The sequence below is a fragment of the Microtus oregoni genome, unplaced genomic scaffold (genome assembly GCF_018167655.1).
Source record: "Microtus oregoni isolate MIOR12 unplaced genomic scaffold, Mior012 000022F_ref0000154, whole genome shotgun sequence".
NCBI classification, from domain to species: domain Eukaryota; kingdom Metazoa; phylum Chordata; class Mammalia; order Rodentia; family Cricetidae; genus Microtus; species Microtus oregoni.
This window is the reverse complement of record NW_024543081.1, coordinates 27,317,763-27,337,577: the sequence shown is the minus strand read 5'-3', so window position 1 is coordinate 27,337,577 and position 19,815 is coordinate 27,317,763. Positions and strand designations below refer to the sequence as shown.

The 19,815-nt window shown below is 41.8% G+C and overlaps 1 protein-coding gene across 7 annotated transcripts in view; it reads right to left on the bottom strand.

The window, feature by feature from the left end:
* The window catches only part of Asap1 (ArfGAP with SH3 domain, ankyrin repeat and PH domain 1), a 286,745-nt gene that overhangs the window by 65,294 nt on the left and 201,636 nt on the right, over positions 1-19,815 (bottom strand). For 3 of the 7 annotated variants that reach the window (XM_041671783.1, XM_041671786.1, XM_041671790.1), the window contains 9 exons: positions 19,312-19,386; positions 18,769-18,818; positions 15,599-15,728; positions 14,364-14,449; positions 10,943-11,018; positions 9,443-9,565; positions 4,518-4,526; positions 3,000-3,100; positions 621-690 (listed from right to left, as the gene is read on the bottom strand). In XM_041671783.1, coding sequence (XP_041527717.1) covers positions 621-690; positions 3,000-3,100; positions 4,518-4,526; positions 9,443-9,565; positions 10,943-11,018; positions 14,364-14,449; positions 15,599-15,728; positions 18,769-18,818; positions 19,312-19,386 — 720 coding nt within the window. The remainder of the gene's footprint in view (positions 1-620; positions 691-2,999; positions 3,101-4,517; positions 4,527-9,442; positions 9,566-10,942; positions 11,019-14,363; positions 14,450-15,598; positions 15,729-18,768; positions 18,819-19,311; positions 19,387-19,815) is intronic. The other 4 variants (XM_041671784.1, XM_041671787.1, XM_041671785.1 and 1 more) reach the window with 2 other exon arrangements.

Genomic DNA, 19,815 nt, shown 5'->3' with positions numbered 1-19,815 from the left:
ACAACAAACAAAAACATTTTTGCCAGAGATGCAGAGGCAGGCAGGTCACAATGGGACAACAGAAACCAGTAATTCTGAAGGATTGTCCCGAATGACACGTTCAGATTCACAAAGTAGAGGTATTTCATCTGTGCTGGCTAACTTTATGTCAGTTTATACAAGCTAGAGTCACCCGAGAGGAGAGGAGAGAATTCCAGCTGACAAAATGCCTCCATAAGACTGGGTATGAATCAGTGATGGAGCAGGCCCAGCCCATTGTGGGAGGGGCCACTCCTGGGCTGTGGTCCTGGGTTCTATAAGAAAGCAGGCTGAGCAAGTCATGTGGAGCAAGTTGGTAAGCAGCACCCCTCCCTAGCTTCTGTATCAGCTCCTGTCTCCCAGATTTCTGCCTTGTTTGAGTTCTTACCTAGACTTCCTTTGATGAACTGTGATATGGAATCATAAGCAAAATAAGCCCTTTCCTTCCCAAGTTGTTTTTGGTCCTGGTGTTTCATCACAGCAACGGGAACCTTAACCGAGGTGTCATCAAAAGTGCATGCTTGTTCCCGCAGCTCATTTGGCCTCAGTCGAGGAGGTTAGAAAGCATGAGGACAGGTCGGGAAAGTCTTGTGTACACTTACAGTTGCATGTGAGATGGTCAGGATCCCATTCTTTACTGCACACTTTCTTCTCTGCCAAACCTTCCGGATCCTAAGGAACAAGTGAAACACAACTGGATATGGCACATGATTCACTGTGGGCTGTGCAATCACACGGCCGGAGGCAAAACGGTAATTATGAAAAGCTGTCCCCAAATAAAACCAGCTTCCTTCCCCAAACCACACAAAACAGAAAATCCTGGATGTCTGTTAATATACCAGGTGCAAAGAAATTCAGATAGGCAAGCACGTACAGATACGCTCATGGTAGAACTGTTTCTGACAGTGACAATGGGAAAGAGAAGAAATTCCAGTAGCAGAGGTTAGTTCCCTTCTCTGGGATGGGGGTCCAGAGCTCTATCAGGGGACAGAGCTAGTAAGGATTCTTAACACATCTGTGAATCTTTTCTAGGAAGATTCTGCTAGTAGATTACTTCCATAATTAATAGACAATGGAACTTTAAAAAATCAAGGCCACTACTATGCAAGGAAGAGTCAGAGCTGCCTCAGGACGTAGAGAAAAAAGGTTTGCATACTTTTCTTTGAGGGATGCTAGAGTCCTCCTAGAGACATTTCTTTGGTTCTTCTGGGAAATTAAACTGTATTAAAAACAGACGTGACATACTTTGAAAATTTTGATCTGATCGTAGTAAAGGATTAAAAAAAAAGAATCCAAACAGCTCCTATCAGCACATTTTCCCATAGCCCTGGGCATAGGCATAAGGCCGGGACATGGGTTGACCTGCATACATACACATACACGCAATGCAGCTGCCCTACCTGGGAACACAACCATCAGGTCCACAGGAACCTGTGGCACCCCAGGCAAGGAAAGGAGTCAGGCCTTCTGTTGCCATAAAAGTAACAGCATCAGAAGGCCACTGAAGGTTTTTTTGGCCTATAGACAATAAACTCTGGAAGGATGAGCACTTCCTTTTGCTCAATGCTCTATACCCCAGAGTCTTGATGAATGAGAGGATATGGGGGATTCTCAAAAGATATTTACTGTTTGCATGAACAGGATGATGGCAAAAAACAGTGATCCTAGACATTTTAAAGATACTTACCTTTTCAATAAATCAAAACAAAAACATATATACCTAAGATGAACCCAAGGGAATATAGTCAGAGAGCAAGCAGCTTTTCTTTTAGAAAACAATTGGTAAAAGGGAACCACCCAGATTTTCCTTAGGTATTTACTTGAAGTAGACTAATTTAAACAACTGAAATGGCAGAGGCAGGACTAGAGAGAAAAGAAATGGTACACAGGAAGTGCAAAGGAGGCTGGGAAAGTGCGATATGCTAAGGGAAACCCTAAAGCACTTCAGCGAGGAACAGAAATTCACTAAGTTGCTCAGGCTGGTCTTAAACTTTTGATCCTCCTGCCTCAGTTTCCTGAATATTGTGATTATATGTGTGCCACCACATCCAGACCTGGTTTACAGTTTTGACAAGAGCACTGAGTGTTCTGTAGAAGTGAGACAGAGGGTGTTATGATCTGCTGGCCTGGTCTGTCACCTGGGTAGCCCTGCCCTCTCCCAACCCCTCCCCTTCCGCTTAGGCAAGGGGACCTCATGCTTCTTCTGGTCTGTATTCTCTGTCTCTCTCCGAAGAGGTAACTTCTGCTTTCTCTCTCTCCCTCTCTCTCTTCTTCCCCCTTCTCCCCTTCCATTTCCTTTATATAACCTGCTAAATAAACTATACCCACTTTCTCTACATGGCATCTATCCATCTCTCACAAGCTGTGGCTCCTCATGGGAGCGGCTGCCCAGCCAAACCACCCCAGGTCTCTCACCTGTGGCCTCCCACCTGCCTGGGACCCACAGAGGCCTTAAGTGGTGGGACTGGCTGCCCCTCATGACCTGCTGCTGCCCCTCAGGGAACTGTGCAGCAGCAGCTTTTACCTAAATCATTACAGAAGGAGTGGTATTGAATGACAACTACTTAGGCAGCTACAACAGTCTGATGAGAGGAGGTCATCCTTGAGTAGAAGCAGCTGAGATGGCAAAAGGCATATTATTTTTAGTTAGAAAAGGAAGGGGATATGATAGATGGGTTGTGACAGAGACAATGTCTGGGGTTACCACAAAGGTTAGGGTTTGGGCAGCCAAGTGCCATCTCAAGTAGAGAACATGACAATGATAAAGCAGAGCTGAGTTTCTCCCTTCTCAGTTTCCTAATCTTGCAGATTGTAAGGCAATCACTGCTACCTTTAAAGACATGGGCTAGGTCAACTGTCTGAAGAGAACCAGCTCAGAAAGCTTTAAGGTGCTTTCCCAGAGAGAGGCTGGACAGGATCCCAGTGGAGCACCCAGCAAGCATGCTGACCCCATACTGGGCTAGCCAGGGCTGGACACATACCCATCACTCTTCTTCAGCAGGTACCCCTTCTTTTCACTGCCGTACTCCTTATTGCCCTGGAGCTGATGCATGCTGTACCCGCCTTGCCGGCTCTGAGAGTCCTGGAAAACAGAACCACAGACTAGCAAATGCTCTATTCAGACACTGAGCCTTTGCCTGTTGGTCTGTGTCTAACAGAATTATGGACCTTTGGTAGTTGTCAAGTCCTCCCTTTTATTTTAGCAGAGGAAACAGGACATGTCAACATGTGCCAGACTCACAAAGAAAGACCTAGGCAGACCCAGGTCCAGGTCTATCTAGTTCAGTATCAGTTCAAACACACAAGAGACAGTGCTATGATTCAGCCCAGTTTCTACTCACAGCAGGAAGCAACAGGAAGGGCTAAGTGGAATCAGAAAGCAGGGACTGTGCAAGCTGGAAGCAAGTGCTCTTTCCTCAGGCTGCACCTGTTCTCCCTATGTATGTGCTAGAATCCTCTAAATAAAAGGACATTTGATGGAGGAAGGTCATTGGCTAATAAAGGCACTGCCCTGGCCCATTTTATTGGTTAGAGGATAGGTGGGAGGAGTAAACAGAACAGGATACTGGGAGGAAGAGGAAGTGAGCTCAGAGTCTCGACAGCTCTCCTCGCGGGAGCAGACGCCTGAGAGAGATGCCATGCCCTGCTCCCGGGATGAAGCTCGGACCCAGGATGGACTAGGCTAGAATCTCCCCTGTAAGCGCACCTTGGGGTGCTACACACAGATGATTAGGAATGGGCTAAATTAATATGTGAGAATTAGCCTAGAAGAGAATGGGCCAAGCAGTGATTAAAAGAATACAGTTTGTGTGTTGTTATTTCGGAGCATAAGCTAGCCATGTGGGCGGCCGGGTGTGGGGGACGCAGCCCTGCCGCCCCATATTACTACAGACATTCTCATTAAAAGGTTTCTGAGCAGGGTATGATAATTAGAATACAATTTTTCTATGTAACTAACTATACATTGAGCATGTATAATAAAAATATCTAAATTCTTAAACCTTTGATTACTGAAATGTACAAAACAATCCCGGATCTGGGAGCATTTTTTATCGTTGAGTTTTGTAACAGGGACTCACAGTTGGTAAACCAAGCACACATTCCAGAATCGGAAAGACACATCTAAAAGTTCTTGGTTTCAAACATTCAGGTAAGGAATACTTTGCCTACAGCACTCTGTGAAACAGACCTATGGCAACACTTTTAGTCTGGAATCAGCATTCTACAGCATGAGAAGTGTATGATACGGGAAAGAGCATGCACACGCCAGTAACAGACACAAACAAGCCTGGCTTCTCTTTGACACTCCACTGGTGCCTAACCATGGATTCTAAGAACAGGAAGACTAGAAACAATGATCACACTATGAAAATCCAAGAAGTAAAAGACAAAAGACAAACAAACACCAACCAAAAACATAAGGTTGAACTGCAGCATGAGAACAAAGGTCTCTAGACACACAGTAGGACAGCACATTCTCACAAAATATATTAACTTACTCTCCTAGACTTCGATCAGGAAGGGCAACGCAACACAGAAAGAAAGGCAGAACATTTGAAAATAGTTAATTGTGTTAAAAATTTTATCAGCCATAACTTAAGCAGTTTGTAAAATATACAGAGAAAATATCATTATAAAGATAAACCAGAGAATACACCCATGAACATTTAGAATTATAATAAAACTTTGGATGATAGAACAGTAAGGTATTTATACTCCAATCAAGTTTTATGTATTTTAGTTCATGTGCAGTGAGAAGACAAACACAGCCAAGATGATGATGAGGTAGGGGCACATTTCTCAGGTCAATGTTGACAACCCTCAAAGTGTGGGAGCACAGGGAACCAAAGCCTCAGAGAAACCAGAAAGAACTGAATACTTAGAAAATCTGAGCGCCACATACTGTGACATCTTTATTCCTGTTTCCCAATTGAAAAGAAGTGTGTGTTTGTATCTATGTACCTGCACGCACGTGTGTGTGTGTGTCCTTGCATGCCTGTATGCATGCATCTATACATAGAGGTACATGTGTGTGTGGATGGAGGCTAGAGACCACGCTTAGGTGGCTTCCTACTCTTGTATTTTTTGAACAGAGTCTCTCACTAACCCTGGAAGCCATCACCAACTGGCTTGGTTATCTGGCCAGTAAGCCCTAGGGATTTTCCTGTCTCTATATGTCCATGGTTGGGATTATGGGAATACTCGTTTTGTTTGCTTTTTATGTGGGAGCTGGGGTTCAAACTCAGGTCTTCATAACTTTGCAGCAAGTGTTTTTTATGCCCCTCCCTGCGCAACCATCTTTCCAGTCCCTAAAGAGAGGAGAATAATGTGTCCAGTTACAAAAAGTAACTGAAATTTAATGGTACAGAAGGATAATGGCTACCTTAGCCTTTGGTTATTTACTCATGACTTGTTCCCAGCACATGTTTGAAGGTCAGGAGCTTCTCTTGACATTCAAGATTCTTTTAGGTCAAACTGTGTGCTCAGTGATGCAAATGGATATTAGGAACAGTTAGAGGAAAACTGCCAGGACAATATACCTTTGTAAAACTATCCTATAGGTGACGAAACTGTGATCAAAACCAGGCTCCAAATGTCTCCCTGGGTCAGGAGAGATTTGGGGTCCCCGAAATAAGACTCGGGGAGGAAGGGGGAGTGCCCACACTCTGCCCACTCACTGCCCTGCTCTCACAGCGGGTGTTACCAGGTAGTCTAACTTCTGTGAAAGAAGTTGCAAGTGATATTCTTTTTCTATCTTCCTTTCTTTTTTTAAAAGGGAAGATACATTTTATTTTATTAACATTTGTTTTATCTGTAGGAGTGTTTTGACTACCACATATGTCTGTGTACCAAGTGCATGCAGAATTCAGAATCAGATCCCCTGAAACTGGAGTTATGAGTGGTCATGAGCCATCATATGGGTGCTGGGAACTGAACCTGGGACTTCTGCTAGAGAAGCAAGAGCTTTCAACTGCTGACTCATCTCCCTAGCCCTTCTTCCTTAATCTAAAGAACTTCATTTCCTATAGGCCATACTTCTTCCATAAAATTGGATAAATCAGATTATCTGGGGTAGAGGTGTGGTACAGAATGACATCTAGGGATGACTTGCAAAATTTACTAATTTTAACTTTTTAAAACTTCCTTTTACATGTGTTTATGTATTCATTTAGATATTTATTTAGTGTGTGAGTCTGTGAGTCTGTGTCGGCCAAGGAAGAGGGTAACTTTCGGGAATCAGTTCTCTCCCTCTATCATGTAGGCACCAGGAACTGAACTTAGGTCACAGTCTTCACCTAGCGAGCAATCTTGCCAGCTTCTAGTTTCCTTTTAGAGCCATGGTCTTGGTCAGCACAGTAATGTGGCTACTAAGTCCTCCCAACTCTGTATTTTGACATTCTGTATAAATTCAGAATTTGCTAATTAATAAGCTTTATAGGTAAACAAAGGCATATAAATTATTACTACTTCATTGAGAAATAATGCCATTCAGCTTTCTTAGTAGAAGTATTATCAATAAATGAAAAGATGAATTTAATTTTGAAAAAGCAGATTCTGGAAATTATCAGCACTACTCATAAGCTAACACATACAACTGAAGAATGGAATAGGTGTTGAGTTCTTTGATGGCAATGACAGAAATCAACCAAGTATTCAGGAAAGAAAAATGCAAATCCCAAACTTATTTAGGCAAACATTCCTAACATTGAAAATAAACAATGAACTTGAAACCTTTAGGCAATTTTATGCTATGAGCTTGGAAATGTATCTTCCCTACTGATTTTCAATTCAATCTCTTACACCTAGTAGAGACAGAGAAACCACCTTATTTGAAGCCACACTGACATGTAAAATGCACCATTAATCTGTAAAAACTTCATCTCTCTGAACTGAATGCAATTCCCAGTCACTGATTTAATGGGCTTGGGAAAGCTTTTAGTATTCAACTGAAAACAAAACTACCACAGAACTTCAGATTTACAGCAACAGGTGTGGTTGTTGAGTAAGAATCCCGTCTGTTCTGTGAATAAACTTTGGGCAGTGTTCAGCACACTGAGGAGAGCGAGGAACAACACGTGGAGTCCAGCAGCTTACTCCACACCGTGAAGGACTGGCTACTCAGGGCCGATTAGCTTTCAAATACTTCTGTGTTACAAACACTCAATGTGTAGAATCACTGTTAGACACAGAATAGTTACAGCCCTAGAAATACACGAGCCGTGCGCAGTTCTTTCAGGAACATTAGAAAAGTGAAGATAAATCATCTCACTGAACATTTTCCAAAAGACAACAAAAATATGGTTTGTATGAGAAAAAGAATAAGCTTTCCAAGTATTATCTGGGGAGCCTGTTTGGGGCTGTAATTCTTTAACTGTTGCTTTTTCTTCTTTTGCATCTGTTTATTTGTGAGTGCCCCTGTGTGCTGAGGGCAAAGGACAACTTGTAGAAGTTGGCTCTTTTCACCACTGGGATCCAGGAATCAAACGCAGGTCATCAGTCTTAGTGGGATCTTGCCAAGCCTCCTAAAATTCTTGAAATTTCTTTTTCATTTTCAACTTGATACAATCTAGAACTACTTGGGAAGGGAGTCTCGAGGGATTGGTTAGATCAGGTTGGCTTCTAAGTGAGTTTGTAAAGGCTTATCTTAATTGTTTTAACTGAGATGGAAAGACCCACCCACCCTGGATGGCACTTAGGCAGAAGATCCCAGATTGTGCTAAGAGTAGAGACAGTGATCTTGAGCACTAGCATGCATCCATTAATTCACAGCTTTCTGCTTTTAACTGCTTCAAGTTTCTGAGCCTTGACATCCCTGTAACCACAGGCCTGAAATCGTGAGCCAAATAACCCTCTTTTTTTTTCCCCTGAGACAATGTCTATCTACAGGAACCCCAGGTAACAAAATAAAGGTAGGAAGTGGCTATGTGCAAACCAGCAGAGAAAAGTAATCACCAGTTTCTCTAGAGTCTACCCTTGCCTCCTTCCATTTGGGTCTTCCTACTGCACATACACTGAGAAATCCTTCAAGGAGAGTATTTCTCTTAGGGTTTACATGTTGGCAGAGAGTATGCGTGCTTCAGTTTCTAATAGGGAAATTTTCCTGAGGCAGTCTGAGGCCTCTGACCACAGGCACAGTCATGGCCTTGAACTGTCTGAGGAGAGATTTTGCTTCAATGCAAATGTTCCTGGGAATCAGGCCTGTTCTGACAGGAGAGCAGGACAATATCTACCATTAAAGGACACCAGACTTATTGTATTTTGCCAAACCTTCAAACATTTGTAAACCTTAATTTGGAGAAGAGAATAAAAATTATTTTTAAATGATCACACATATTAGGTATATATAGTGAAGGAAATCCTTAAAGGCTACAGGAAAGGGCTAGAACAGGTTTTCATTGTGTCTTTCGAGGGTAGTGGTGGATGGAGGGTACTTATATCGTTGTTTAGGAGTTTAAAAACAGTGAGACTGTCACTGTTGTGAGATATCATAAGGACCTGACAAAACAAATGCATCTCTTAGGCAACCATTAAGCACTGTATTTAAAAGCTGCACAAACAGGCACATTTGACTTTCTTCCATGCAACAATGCTATTTACTCCTACTAGGAAGTCATGTCCCTTAGCACAATATCCAATATACTTCGTAATAATCAAGCCTGGATTTTTATCTTAGAATCTCATTTTTCACTTCTCCACCCCTTCTCCTCTCAAAATTTGTACTCCCTTGGAAACAGAGAGCTTTCCAGTTTTCCCTGGCTGCAGTGTATCTCAAATGGGACTCTGCTGATTTGTTCTACAAGCTCCTAAAAGGGACCTAAGCTTAGTACGTAAACTAGAACCAGACCCATAGCATGTATCAGTGCCTGGAACAAAGGACATTTGTAACTAAGGCTCAGAGCTGCGTTCTTAAAGCCACCATGTATTCAATTTCTACCATTTCAACATCCTGGGGCCATCTCAACTAAGCTGTCCTAACTCTGGGGCAAAACTTCTAAAGGACTGTAACAAAACATTTCCTTTATTCTCTGGTAAAAGGAAAGACTATTTTTGACTTCCCAGGATAATGGGCATGGTCTGAACATAAAGAAAAATCCAAGGCTATAAAGTACTAGAATCCAGGGTACTATTTATTTATGCAGAGGTGAAGGAACATAATTTCTTCTTTTAGAGACATGGTCTTACTATGTAGACCAGGCTGGCTCTGTGGTCACAGAGATTTACCTGTCTCTCCTCTCGGTGGTAAGGATTAAAGGCCTGTGCCACCTTATCTGGTGGGAACACAGTTTCTACACTGGGCATCACTATAGATACACACACCTGTCTTTCATCTCATCTGTCCCCACAACCACCCCAGTAGGAAGCTATCAATGTGCCTGTTTCACAGATGGAGAAACAAAAAGAAATCACAAGCAGCCTCACTTACACTGTTAGCCCTGCTGGGAACATATAAACCACCTACTTCTTTTGGATCAAGCTGCAGAGAGGACTTTAATAGGTCTCGGAGTGCCGTTAGCTGTTTCTTTTCTTCATCTTGGGTTTGCTTTATCTAGGAAAGAAGTCACACCTGATATTTATCATTCGTTTTTAAGAACAAAGCTTAATTATTCAAATATATCACTCATCAACAACTCAATTTCACAGTTGTAACAGTAAGTTTCCTATTAAAGTATTCATACTGCCTTGTTTTTAATATAAGAGGCAGAGGCTAATCCTGAGAAAGTACCAAGGTTTAGAACTAGCAAATCATGTATGGACCAGGCTTTCTTACTAAACCATGGTGACCCCCCAAACCCTAAATCCCTATATTAAACAAGGCTAAGAAATAATGCTAAGATCATTTATTTCTGGTATTTGAAAGGATGGATAGAAAGGATATGACAGTAAATTTAAATGGGCCAGAAGAAAATTATATAAATGACTGAGAAATCAAAGGCCAGAGCATAAACCACGAGGACCAGGATTGCTATCGTTTATTCTTTTTTTTAAATATTTATTTATTTACTTATTATGTATACAATATTCTGTCTGTATGTATTCCTGCAGGCCAGAAGAGGGCACCAGACCTCATTACAGATGGTTGTGAGCCACCATGTGGTTGCTGGGAATTGAACTCAGGACCTTTGGAAGAGCAGGCAATGCTCTTAACCTCTGAGTCATCTCTCCAGTCCCCCCTATTGTTTATTCTTAATCACTTGGGATTTAATTGTCATTGATCTATGTTCACTAACAACAACAACAACAACAAAAAAGACAAAACAGGGATATTTATTAAAAGTTGCACTAAGAATCAGGCTGACCATTCATTATCTGAAATGTCTGGAAGCATTACTGCTTCCTATTTTCTTGCATTTTGGGATATTGTATATATATAATGAGATCTCTCAAGGGTGGGACCGAAGTCTAAATATGTAATTGAGTTGTTTCACATAACCTTAAAAAAACAGGCTAAAGACAATATCCTACTACATCTAGTTTCTGCCATGTTTGATCTCTATTTTGATGACAATGTGGTCTTATGTGGAGTTTTCTTTTTACACTGTCATGCTGTTGGTCCTCAGAGTTTCGGGTTTTAGAGCACTTTTCATCAGGAAAGCCTAATTTGTTCCTTGTAATTCTAAAACCTTTTCTAAAAGTATATACTCATATTCCTAATATATTTTCTTTTTTCTTTTAATATTCATCAGACAAGTTACTTACAAGTAATAATTATGCCATCTCTATGTAGACATTCCTCTCCCCTTTGGAAAAAATTAATTTTTGATTTCTTAGATGTTCCTGCCCATTCTTCACAGCCTTTCAAAGGTTCACTGCTAAAACTAAGGCTTGCTTGTTGGTTTATACTGCTTAATATCCATCTGATACATATTTCAAATGTCCTGACGCTTATAACAAGTTAAATGTGCAAGCTACGTAGAGAACTTACATTGTATAAGTCAGCAGCCAGCTTTTCTATGTACTGTTTCAGTTTATCAGCTGTTTTCAAGCCATCCTGAAAGAAACTACAATGGAAAATGACAGTGACTTACCAGTACTGAAAAGAAGGGATAGAATTGTGTGTAAAACCCAAGAACTCTTCCTATCTCCCCACACCCTCTCCCGGTAGTTTACACAAAATCAACATAAAACTAAGTTCAGCACTTACATAAAGATGTACCAACAAACAAATTATGGCTACTATCTGAAGTCTATTAGGAGAGATCACAGTCTGCACAAATGACCTTGCAGTCCTAACTGATTTCACAAGTATTCTCGTCTACAAACAGATCACTTCCTTGTAGCTGGGCCATGCTTGAGTCAAAGAGAGAAAGACAAATTAGCCCCTGGCATGCAGAAGTCCAACTGGACACTAGAGGTAGAGGCAGTAAGAAGCATGTGCTAAGCCCACAGGGTTTCAGTGGTACCAAGGGGTTGGAAAGCTGAAATCTATACCACAGAAATGACAATATCCCTCAGGACCCTCACCTGCAGCTCAGTTTATAGAAATAAACCACAGCACACTGGTGTTTGGAATTGCCATGCTCTGTTGCCCTGTCTCTAGGTCGTGCCTACCCACAGTGGATTGCTTACCCACACACTTTATCTGCCTTGTCTCCCCACATGTGATGAGGATCATCTTCCTGCCATAACGCAGTGCTCTTAGAGCAATGCAAAGCCCAGTGGCCAAGAAAGGACTTTAGTCTACTTTGGGATCCACACAAAGTCTCTCAACTTGCAGCCCAGGTCTCTATTCCTTGCATCCTAGCCAATGGGCTGACCTTTTCTTCCCCTTGGTTTCTGTGGCTACCAAGTCTATACTGACACTGGTCATATCTGAATTAAAATGTCCTGACTCTATGACACAGAAAAGAAATCACATGTGCAAACTGGCGAGTCCACACGCCTGGGCTGTTACTCTGCAGTAGAATGGGTGTGATGACATAGAGTAGTGCGTGTGACTGCTCTAGCCTCACAAATCACAATACATCTGTGGTAGGAGTGGGCGGTTTGTTTGGAAAGTTGGATGTTATTGGCAATGTTCATGTGTGAGTGAGCAACAGTGTGGGTGAGCTGGAACAGGTAGAGACAGTTTGTTTCTGCTCCCTTTCCAATGCTAACACTGGATCCACACTGAGGTGCTACAATTCCACAGATATCACACAGCAAACTCCCTGGTGAGCACTGGCCGAGTCTAGGAAAACCATCTGGTAACGAGTGAGTGCTCAGAAAAAAAACTTTTAAATAAAAATATGAGTAGAGAATGCTTTATAGGACAACACCATGCATATTAAGGGCTTGAAGGGAATGACTGAGATAGAAGGAAGAATCTCTGAAAGAAACTTCCCCAGCTTGCAGTTCCTGGGTCCAACAATATAGCAACTTAGAGATAAGCCCTACTGTCAGTCAATCCCTCCACCTGACGTCGCAGAACCTCACTCCCACCCCCTAAGGAGATTGTGCTGTGGGTCTGTCCTCCCGCTGATCTCTCTCTCATTAGAGGAAGACTCTGCTACCAGATCACAAAGGCCAAAGTCCAGCTGCCTTCCAAAGCCCACCTCAAATCCCATCACCTTCTTTCAGACATAACCACTGCCCTCCTAGGCTTACTTGAAGGAGTCTCTCCTTTTCTTGGTGTCCATGGCACAGGTCACTGAATGCCTTTTGATTATCAGGGTTCCTGACTTTCTGCACTAGACAAAGACCTCCAGAAAGCAGTTCTGTTTGCATCTAACTCCAGAACCTAGAAAAACACCTGGCCTTTGACAGGAGGCCAGTCAATGGTTATGAGCAGGGAAGCGGGAAAGAATAAAGGAATAAGGAGGGTCAGGCTGCGGCCCCTTTAAATAAAGCTGCTCTTTCACTTTACTCACAGAGGCTAATGCACATGCAGCTTGCAAAGAATTTTATGTTTTGGGAAACTCATGCTTGCACACCTCAAACTCTTCTATCCAGACTTACAGGAATTGAGAGAGCCCTAAAATCAGGCAAACTTAGATTTGCTGCCAAGAGCTGTGATTCAGAAGTCTGAGAGATGCATTTCTTTTGGTAAAAATTTTGAAGACAAAATGTTTCTAAAAAACCTGAAGCTGATCAAAGATGAAAAATTCCATCTAAAATTAAAGTCAGGGATCACTGAACATTTACTTCAGAGTTTGTAACTGTCTACTATACTGTAAAGGCAAAACTTTTTAATTCAGGTCCTCAAGTCAGAGCTCCAAGTAAACACTTTACCTTATAACATGGAAATTTCAATAATACTCTATTTATCAAGTACATTCATACAAAGTAGAATTTACACAGAAAAAAGTCAACCAATTTATATAAAGATTAATGTGGTCATTAGAAAGCCTTTTGTAAAGAGAAATACCCTAACCATGACATATATGAATGATTCCCAGTGTCACAGCTATCCCACTGGTAAGTACTTCAAATGCTTTATTTTATTTTACTGTCATATTCTTGTGAAGATCCTGAGGTGTGTCTAAACACCGATGTCAGATGACCCCAGTATTCAGCAAGGATTTGAACTTGACCATTAACCATCTCAAGCTTTTTGTTTTTTCCTCAGTGGGCTATTTGCACACACAGGTCTTCCTAGGTATGGTGTTTTAAAATGGGATAAGAGAGATAAAAAAATCATACAGTTATTGTTTTGAGAGTATTTTATCTAGTCCGAATGACTGTATTTCATCCTGCTTCTGAGAGCTGGCTGGGCTGCTTCGGAAAGCAATTGGCATTCTCTCCTCTGTACATCGACTGGTTAACACAGACTCCAACAGTAATGGCATTCTCACACAAAGGCTCTAGCAGAACACTCCTCCAAGTGAGCCCAGTAAATAAGGAAGATGAATAATCAGACACAGTGCCATGGACTCAGGAGCAGAATGAAATCAAACACACAGGAGATGCTGCAGTGCAGAGCAATATTCATTTCTTAGGATAGAACGCTGTTTCACAAAAATCTATCTGGTGCTAATAAGCATTCAAAATGCTCCAAGCAGTAAAATTTAGATAATGAACACCCCACCAAGAAACAGTGGGTGGGAATGAACTGTAAAAGTGACTGGGAAAATGACAAGAAAGGCGTATGGGGAGGGGCAGTGTCAACAGAATGGTCTTGGGGACAAGGGCTTAGGCACAAGCTGTGGAGGACAACACAGCTTCAGACTAATCAAATATTTGTCTATTCTGAGCTACTATTTTATATAAAATGCTGAGGAGGTAAGACAATGATACTGTTTCTCCTCTATTTAGTTGAAGAAAATAACTGTCTGATAGTCACTAAATGAAAGAAAATTGAGAAAAGAGCAGTGAATTGAAGGGGCCCAGCAAGGGCTGATAACAACCACTGTTAATGCCACACTTACTTGCACTGTGCGTGATAATACTTGATAAGGTTCTGCAGCAGGTCCACACCCTTTTTGGTCTTGATTTCATTAACTTTAATGAGATACTGTCGAAAGAAAGCAGAATTTTATGTTGGTAACTCCAGACGTGGCTCTCAGGTTCACGAGGGAGAACATCACTCAAACCTGCACAAGTAGGTGAGCTTTGTTTAGGGAAGGCTTCTGGTTGGGACACAGTGTGCACAAACGCAATTAGTGTTAGCGTTTGCAAAGATCTTACAATTAGTTTACTAGGCAAGCAAGAAAGAGACGCGGCAAATGCACTCCATGAAAACTGATTGCTTCCCCTTGGTGCGGTGGATCTCAAACTTCTATTCACACAGTCCTGAGAGAGGGACTGTTCTCTGCACAAAACAGGTGGGGCAGCAGTCTCTTCAAGAATGTTCCACAAGATATGGAAACTTTAAACAAGGAGATAACACAGAAGGAGAAATTTCTATTAAAAAAAAAACGCAAGTACAAGAAAAATAATAAAAATGAGTAGATGTAGTTAACCACACAGCACTGGCTTTGATTTTATCACTGGACAAAATTCTCCATTTGACACTCTGCTTCTAGCTCACTTGTTATAATGTAAGTAAAAATTCTAAATAGAAAAGGTCAAGGTTTATGAGGAAGAAAAAGAAAAACAAAAGGAAAGGAGGCAGGGGAAGGAAACTCAGGAGAAAAATTGAAGTTACACATTCTCCATTGGTATTCTGCAAGCTGGAAAGCATCGCCATCGCTCAAATTGCTTTATGACTGTTCAAGTCAAGGGGTACAGGTTTTGGTGGGAATTCAGTTTGAGAACCACAGCTCTAAGTTAAAGGCAGCATGCTTTTTACTGCATTTTCCCATGAGCTCAGACTTCCTTACTGAATAGCTTCATTTAAACTTTCACTCAAGCTGGATCCATGCTTTGAGAAAACCACATGCTCCAAAGTTGCAATATGCAGCAGTATTACCTCCCGCTAGGACGCCCTCCCCCAGTCACTCACAAGCAACATTAAAGTTCTCACCAATGAATCCTGTTTTGGCTTAAAGAGGTCCATAGGACCAAGGTTCAAAATATGAGACAACAGTGCAATGGCGGATCCCAAAGGGCTTGGAGAAAAAGGGAGATTAGAATCCTTAGGAAACAGTCCCTCTTCCAAGCATCAAACCTAGTCTGCTGACTAGCAGGACAAGAGGCCAGGGTTAGGAAGGTCTGTTCTTACTTCACACATCTGGAGCTGAAAGAGGCGCCGTTCCTTTTCCATTTCTTCTGCAATCTCTGCTCCGGTTATCTCCGTGCGGATCATTCCATGCTGTTTTGCATGCTCTCTTTTCTCCTTCTCAATTTTTGTACTGCAGTAAAAACAGATGCCACTTTAAAAAGATATCATTGCACGACCCCAAGTGTGAACCTAAGTGCAAACGTAACCCTGGATGATGATGATGTGCCAGTGTGGGTCCATCAAATGTATCACAAGTACCCTATCAGGAGTCGGGTGGGCTGTGATTATGGGGCAGTTGTGTATGGGTATGTGCAGAGAATAAATTGGAACTTTCATTATCTTCCATTCAAAAACACCGATTTTGAACTGGGGATGTAGCTTGGGGTAGAGTGTGAGACCTTGGGTTCAATGTTGGTGAAGCAATGCAGTTTTTTAAAAAAATAAATCACACTGATATCTTTCCTTTAACCAAACCACTGACAGTTTAACTTCTAGTTAAGAGGCAATAGCTCTTACAGTGACAGAATTCAATCAGCAGAGGAAACAAACATGTGTGTACCTTATCTAGGAAGCTTCTCACACTTTCTCTTGGATCTTAGATGTGTGATGGACACACAGTTCTAGGTTCTGGTTGACATGAATAACTCTAAACAGTTACTTTTTCTTAGGTAAACGACATTTTGATGAAAAAGAAGCAGAAAGTTAGAGACCTCAGAATTATTTAAAGATAAAATCCAAATGGCTTTTGGTTAGTATGCTTAAAAACTGGTCAAAGATAATTTTTGATGTTGTCACATTTCAGTAGCATAGTTCAATTATTTTGCATCTTGTCATAATATTGTACAAGACAGGGCTGGGAGAAATCCATATGTCTGATTTTGGATTTTCAGTGAGGAGGGAAGGCCCTATAAGTGAGGATGAAAAGGCAGATTTAACCCTACACAAATTAACCCAGTAGTAGTAGCTGAGGGCAGTGATGATTGCTGTTTGGTACACAGTCTCTTCCAATAAATCTACTTCACTTGAGATGGACTTCAAATTTCAGAAATAGCCTTGATTTTCCAACTATGACTGCAAAACCAGACTGACATCACCTTTAAATTGTAGTGGTTGTAGAATGGGAAGCCAAACACAACAAAAAGCTAAGTAGGCTTGCCTATATACAGACACAGGAAAACCAACTGTCAACCCATGGAAAAGCGACGGCGAACTCTGTGGAGATTCATTTTCATTTACCAAAGCCTGCATCAGGTAACACTGGGATGATGCCACCTCAGCAGTCAAAGAAAGGATTTGAGTGGACAGAATGCATCACAGCTTCCTCATGGATGTGGCTGCGATGAGAAGCAGAAGTTTGAGAAGTATGCCAAGGTCATCAAAAGTAAAGTATCCTGGCCCAAGATCACAAATTTGGTAATGGTTCTGAAGTCCATACATTTAGCCACAGCCCTCACTGCCTTTTGAGTTCCACAGGAGGATGGCCACAGAAAGTGTCTTGGTATCCTTGTTACTTGAAAGGTGATACATTAGCCTTCCTTTTTGCAGTAGTGGAAGTATAGATTCACTAAGAATGGAAGTAAAATGGAGCGAGTGGCACAGGAGCCTAAATTAAATCTCCCTCTGTGTTTAAGGCATTTTGTTTGGGGTTTCCAAACCCAAATGAGCCCTATTACGTTAAATAGATAAATATTTGCCCTCTACCCCACCACCAAATTCCAATGAAAAAGAAAGCTATCTTAGGAAGAAAATTTATTGATAGGAAGTTTATTGTTTTTTTTTTTTTAAAAGGCAAACCCCAAGCCTTCTTTGGAGGTCCTAAAAGTAGAGGCTGCTTCAGCTCACTCCCTGTCTCCCAGTGCATCTCACCTGCTTTCCAGGAGGGACCGTGGACTGAACACTCACGCACACTGGTGGACCACCATAAAACCTTTTGGTTTTCAGTTGCATTTTTGTTGTTGTTGTTTTTGTTTTTCAAGACAGGGTTTCTCTGTGTAACAGTCCTGGCTGTCCTAGAACTCACATTGTAGACCAGGTCGATCGTGAACTCACAGAGATCTGCCTGCCTCTGCCTTCCACATGCTGGGATTAAAGGTGTGCACCACCACCCACCAGCTTCAGTTGCATTTTTTAACTATCCGTATACAGGACTGTTCCTAAAGCAGTGCTTCTTCAACAGTACACTATTATATAAGATTTACAAAAGCACTCTGAGCAAAACACACTTGATCCCCAAGTTCTTCTGTTTTTGTTCTCATTCTGCTGCTATTGCTGTCCATAGAAATGGATTCCTTAGGCAAATGTAAGTTTTAAAGTAGATATCTTTTCCTACCTACCCACTGTATGGTGTTACAAATCTCTCAGACTAGGAATAAAGGAATTGGGTGTGGTGCATGAGTCATCGCAGCACCTGGAGATTGAGGCAGAAGGATAGTGATCTTGAGGCCAGCCTGGGTCTCCAATCTCCCTAATCCCTTACAAAAACCCCAGAGTCAACTGGTCTGGCTTAGGTCTCTAAGTCAGACAGATCCACTGCGAATGCCAGCTTACCAGTTACTGGCTGCACGACCTTCTAAAACTCCTTAGGCATGCTAGACTTCAGATTGCTGATGAACAGTGTGAGGAGCACACTAATGTGTGGTGCCGGGAGGTCACACATGTAAAACACATTTTGGTGTAGACAAAATCGTGCCAGACAAAAGGTTATCAAAAATACCAGCTAGTCCTCGATAATTTCCCAACTGCTGTACTACACAGAAACGCACATGGTTTGTAGTTATGAAATCGTGTTGATAAAAGAATACTGCACACATACATAGGCCTCTAACTTGATACTTCGTAACAGCAACCAAAATAGTGCCTGTCACCCAAGACATGCAGCACAGGCAGTGTAACATTTTTGGGGTATTTAGATTTTTGAGATGTTGTCTTGCTATGCAGCCCAGAATGGCCTGGAAATCACTAAGCCCAGGATTGCTTAGCCTCCAGAGTGATAAGATAACTGTATGTGCCACTTTAACTAGATCAGCACACCTACTTCTCAGCCCTTAAGAAGACAAACTAGATACCACTGCTAGTATCTTAGTTTATTGGTCCTTGGCCCTGTTTTCAACTTACTTCTTATGAAACTCACGACAACAATAAAACAACAATCAGAACAAAGAACGACTTACAACTTCGTCTCATAATCTTTCCAGGCTTTGTCAAATGGCTTCTTGAGATCCTTTGGAAAGAGAAAACAGGAAAATGAAAACCGTCATTCATCTTTCCTCAAATAAATAACATCTGAACAAAATCAATTTTCCTTATGGAGATCTGAAACTGCACTTGCATTGTTTACAGGCGTGAAGTACGAGAGAGGCGTGCATAAGGCGGGGCACTGCTGGTCCCATCCAAGAAGCAGGACCTTAAGATTCTGAGAGCCTGGTCCATGAAAATCACACTGGTGGAGGCCAGACTGGGAAGCAGCTTCTCTTCCACTGGGAGGAGCTACCAATATCTCTGAGAGCACCTAATCTAGTTTCCAGTAAAAACCATTGTGTGAAACGGCACATTTTCTAACGACCATTTTCCAAGAATATTTATCAGGTGCTGAAAATGTTCAGAGATTTTCAAATTCAAGAACTACAACGCTTGTAAAAGTGGAAGGAAAGACTCCAAACAAACCCAATCTTTTCAACTAAAGACAGTGAAAATCACAATTTCTGACCACTTACTCCTTTGACTCCCTTCAGGTCTCCTTTTAACAAGGAATCCAAGGTGAAGATCACATTGTGGCTCAGACCCTGGAGCTGAAAAATCAAAATAAAGATGAGAGATGGTTAAAACAAAATAATGCACAATACACAGCGAAACCTCATCCTGTTGGCTCACCTACCCGGGCTCAGTGAAGAGCTATAGCTGTACTGTCTGTCTGCTGTGTACATGCCACCCCCTTCACTAGTGTGGTCCCCAGGGTGCAGCTGTAGGAATGAGGATGGAAGAGTGGCTGCAGAATCACAGCTGAGACAGTGCTGTAGCACACACACACGAGTACAAACAACTGCCATTTATTCCAGCACTTCCACGGCAACGTCTCCCAGGACTATGGAGGGAAGCGTGTAACTGGCTTTTACTATTTCTTTTTTGTGCTCTTATAGTACACACTGTATCTGTGATTATATTTATCCTGTCTCATGGATCAGATTAGATGCTTACTGATGACAGGATCCTTGACTCTG